Source organism: Jatropha curcas, chromosome 6 (genome assembly GCF_041381405.1).
Source record: "Jatropha curcas cultivar XTBG-Jc1 chromosome 6, XTBG_Jcur_1.0, whole genome shotgun sequence".
In the NCBI taxonomy this organism is placed as follows: domain Eukaryota; kingdom Viridiplantae; phylum Streptophyta; class Magnoliopsida; order Malpighiales; family Euphorbiaceae; genus Jatropha; species Jatropha curcas.
This window is the reverse complement of record NC_143156.1, coordinates 11113105-11115274: the sequence shown is the minus strand read 5'-3', so window position 1 is coordinate 11115274 and position 2170 is coordinate 11113105. Positions and strand designations below refer to the sequence as shown.

The window sequence follows — 2170 nt, the reverse complement described above, 5'->3', positions numbered from 1 at the left end:
GTGTAGTTAGCATAATTTTTGGAATAATAAATTTTCATATTTTTCAACTATTTTAGATATGTAATCAATCAATTTTGCAAATTGAAGTGTTAAATAAAATAATTTTATGAGTTAAAGAGTTTAATAAGTGTAATTTTATAAACTGAAGTGTTTGATGAGTCAAAATAAAAGTTGAAGAGCTATAAACTAAAGTGATAAAGTTTGATTTTATTTGTTGTGCTTGAAATTTATGTTTCCTCTCTTTGTATAATAAAATTAAAAACAAAAAAAAAAAAAAATTGGTATCTATTTTGTTAGTTGGTAAGAAAAAAAAAGAGCAACAACTCTAAACTTCATCCTTTGCCAGTAAGAGAATTCGCATGTACTAGAGAAAGAGTGTTGAAATCTTTGTAATTAAAGTCAATATTGTCTTTTCTAGTTTAGGTTTATTGTCTTTCCTAGTTTAGGTTTATTCCTATTTAGATTACTTCCTATATTGGGACAATCTTGTGTATATATATAATGGTGTAGAGATTGAAAATATAATACACAATAAAAGAAATACGAAATATTCTTTCAACATAGTATCAGAGCCATTGCCATGAATTTTTCGGCGACAGTTTCAGTTTTTGAGTGGACTGACATACACACAGTATCGTCGGGAGTAGGAGTTGATCGTCACCGCCCGGCTTAGAAGGAAGCGCGACCGCCGATTGGCCCTCAATCCAAACCGCGTCGTCGTCCAATCACGTGCTTGTGCACACATGCCTCCAGAAGCTTCTGACCGTTCTTCATGCGCCGGCGCGTGCAACTATTTTCGGGGAGCTCCGTCGACGTTTCTTGTTTTGGCGGCCTCGATTTGTTGTGGCGATTTTCCCTTGCTAGTCCTTCAGCACCAGTTTTTGATTTTTTGCAATTTTTTCCTTTTTTGGTTTATTTCTACCACTGTTGGTTCTTCGCCACTGTCGCTTAAAATTTTTTTTTTCTAACAATATGGATGACGAAAAAAAGGTAGATATGGTTTTTCACTCAGAGAGCCCCTCTCTTTAGATTAGCCCGGTGAAGTTAAATGGAACGAACTACCTGGCTTGATCTTGGTCTTGTTTATTATTCATTGAAGCAAGAGGTTTGCAGGGATACCTTGATGGTGGCGCGACTAAACCGGTTTCGACAGATCCAGGCTTTAACAAATGGAAATCCGAGAATTCTCTTATTATGTCTTGGTTAATAAATTCCATGTAGCCAACTATTTCTCGAGGCTATTTACTTCTTGATACAGCTAAGAAGATATGGGATGCCGCTTCACAGATGTATTCACAAACTAGAAACTATCCTCAGAGGTATGAATTGCGACAGAAAGTTCATGAAACCAAGCAGGGAGATATGACTATCACTCAATATGTGGCTGAACTTAGTGGGTTATGGCAAGAACTGGATTATTACCAAGACTTTCAAGCCAAATGTACTGATGATGCGACTCAAGTTCAAAAGTTGATTGAAGTAGAACGTGTGTATAATTTTCTGGCCGGCCTAAACAACGAGTATGATCAGATTCGGGTCCAAGTTCTTGGACGAGATCCTTTTCCATCCTTGCGACAAGCATATTCATTTGTACAGCAAGAGGAGACTCGGAGGAATGTTATGGTTCACAGATCTACAATTGATAAAGTAGGGTTTATTGCTAATTCTGCAAGATAACATATACAGGCTGCCAAGAACGGTTCTTCAGATAGAGATCAATTATTTTGTGACTATTGTGATAAGAACAGGCACACTAAGGAGTTCTGCTGGAAATTACATGGACACCCAACTAAATGGCGTGGAGGAAAGCGGGTCAGTTCTTCTAGACTGCAGGCACACATATCTGATGGTGGAGCTTTATGTGAGGAAACATCTACTACTAGTAGCTTTTCTGATAAGGAAATTTAGTCCCTGAAACGATTGTTGTCACAGCTTGATTCTTACTCAACTCAGACTGCAGCTTCTAATTTTGTTAATTCAGGTAATGCTTTTCTTACCTTTCTTGCAAAAATTGCAAAACCCTCTTGGGTTATAGATTCAGAAGCAAATAAACATACAACAGGCTCTATAAAACCTTTCCTCACATATTCTAAGTATCAAGGCACAGAAAAAATTCACATTGTGGATGGCTCCTTAGTACCAATTGCTGGCACAGGTTCTATTAACTGTT

The 2170-nt window shown here is 37.1% G+C and overlaps 1 protein-coding gene across 1 annotated transcript; it reads left to right on the top strand.

Moving 5' to 3' along the window:
* Positions 1–1048: 1048 nt before the first annotated feature.
* LOC149495544 (uncharacterized) lies at positions 1049–1908 on the top strand. The gene is made up of 3 exons (XM_089723193.1): positions 1049–1105; positions 1222–1623; positions 1687–1908. The coding sequence occupies exons 1-3, from the start codon at positions 1049–1051 to the stop codon at positions 1906–1908; spliced, it is 681 nt and encodes a 226-aa protein (XP_089579319.1).
* Positions 1909–2170: the final 262 nt, after the last annotated feature.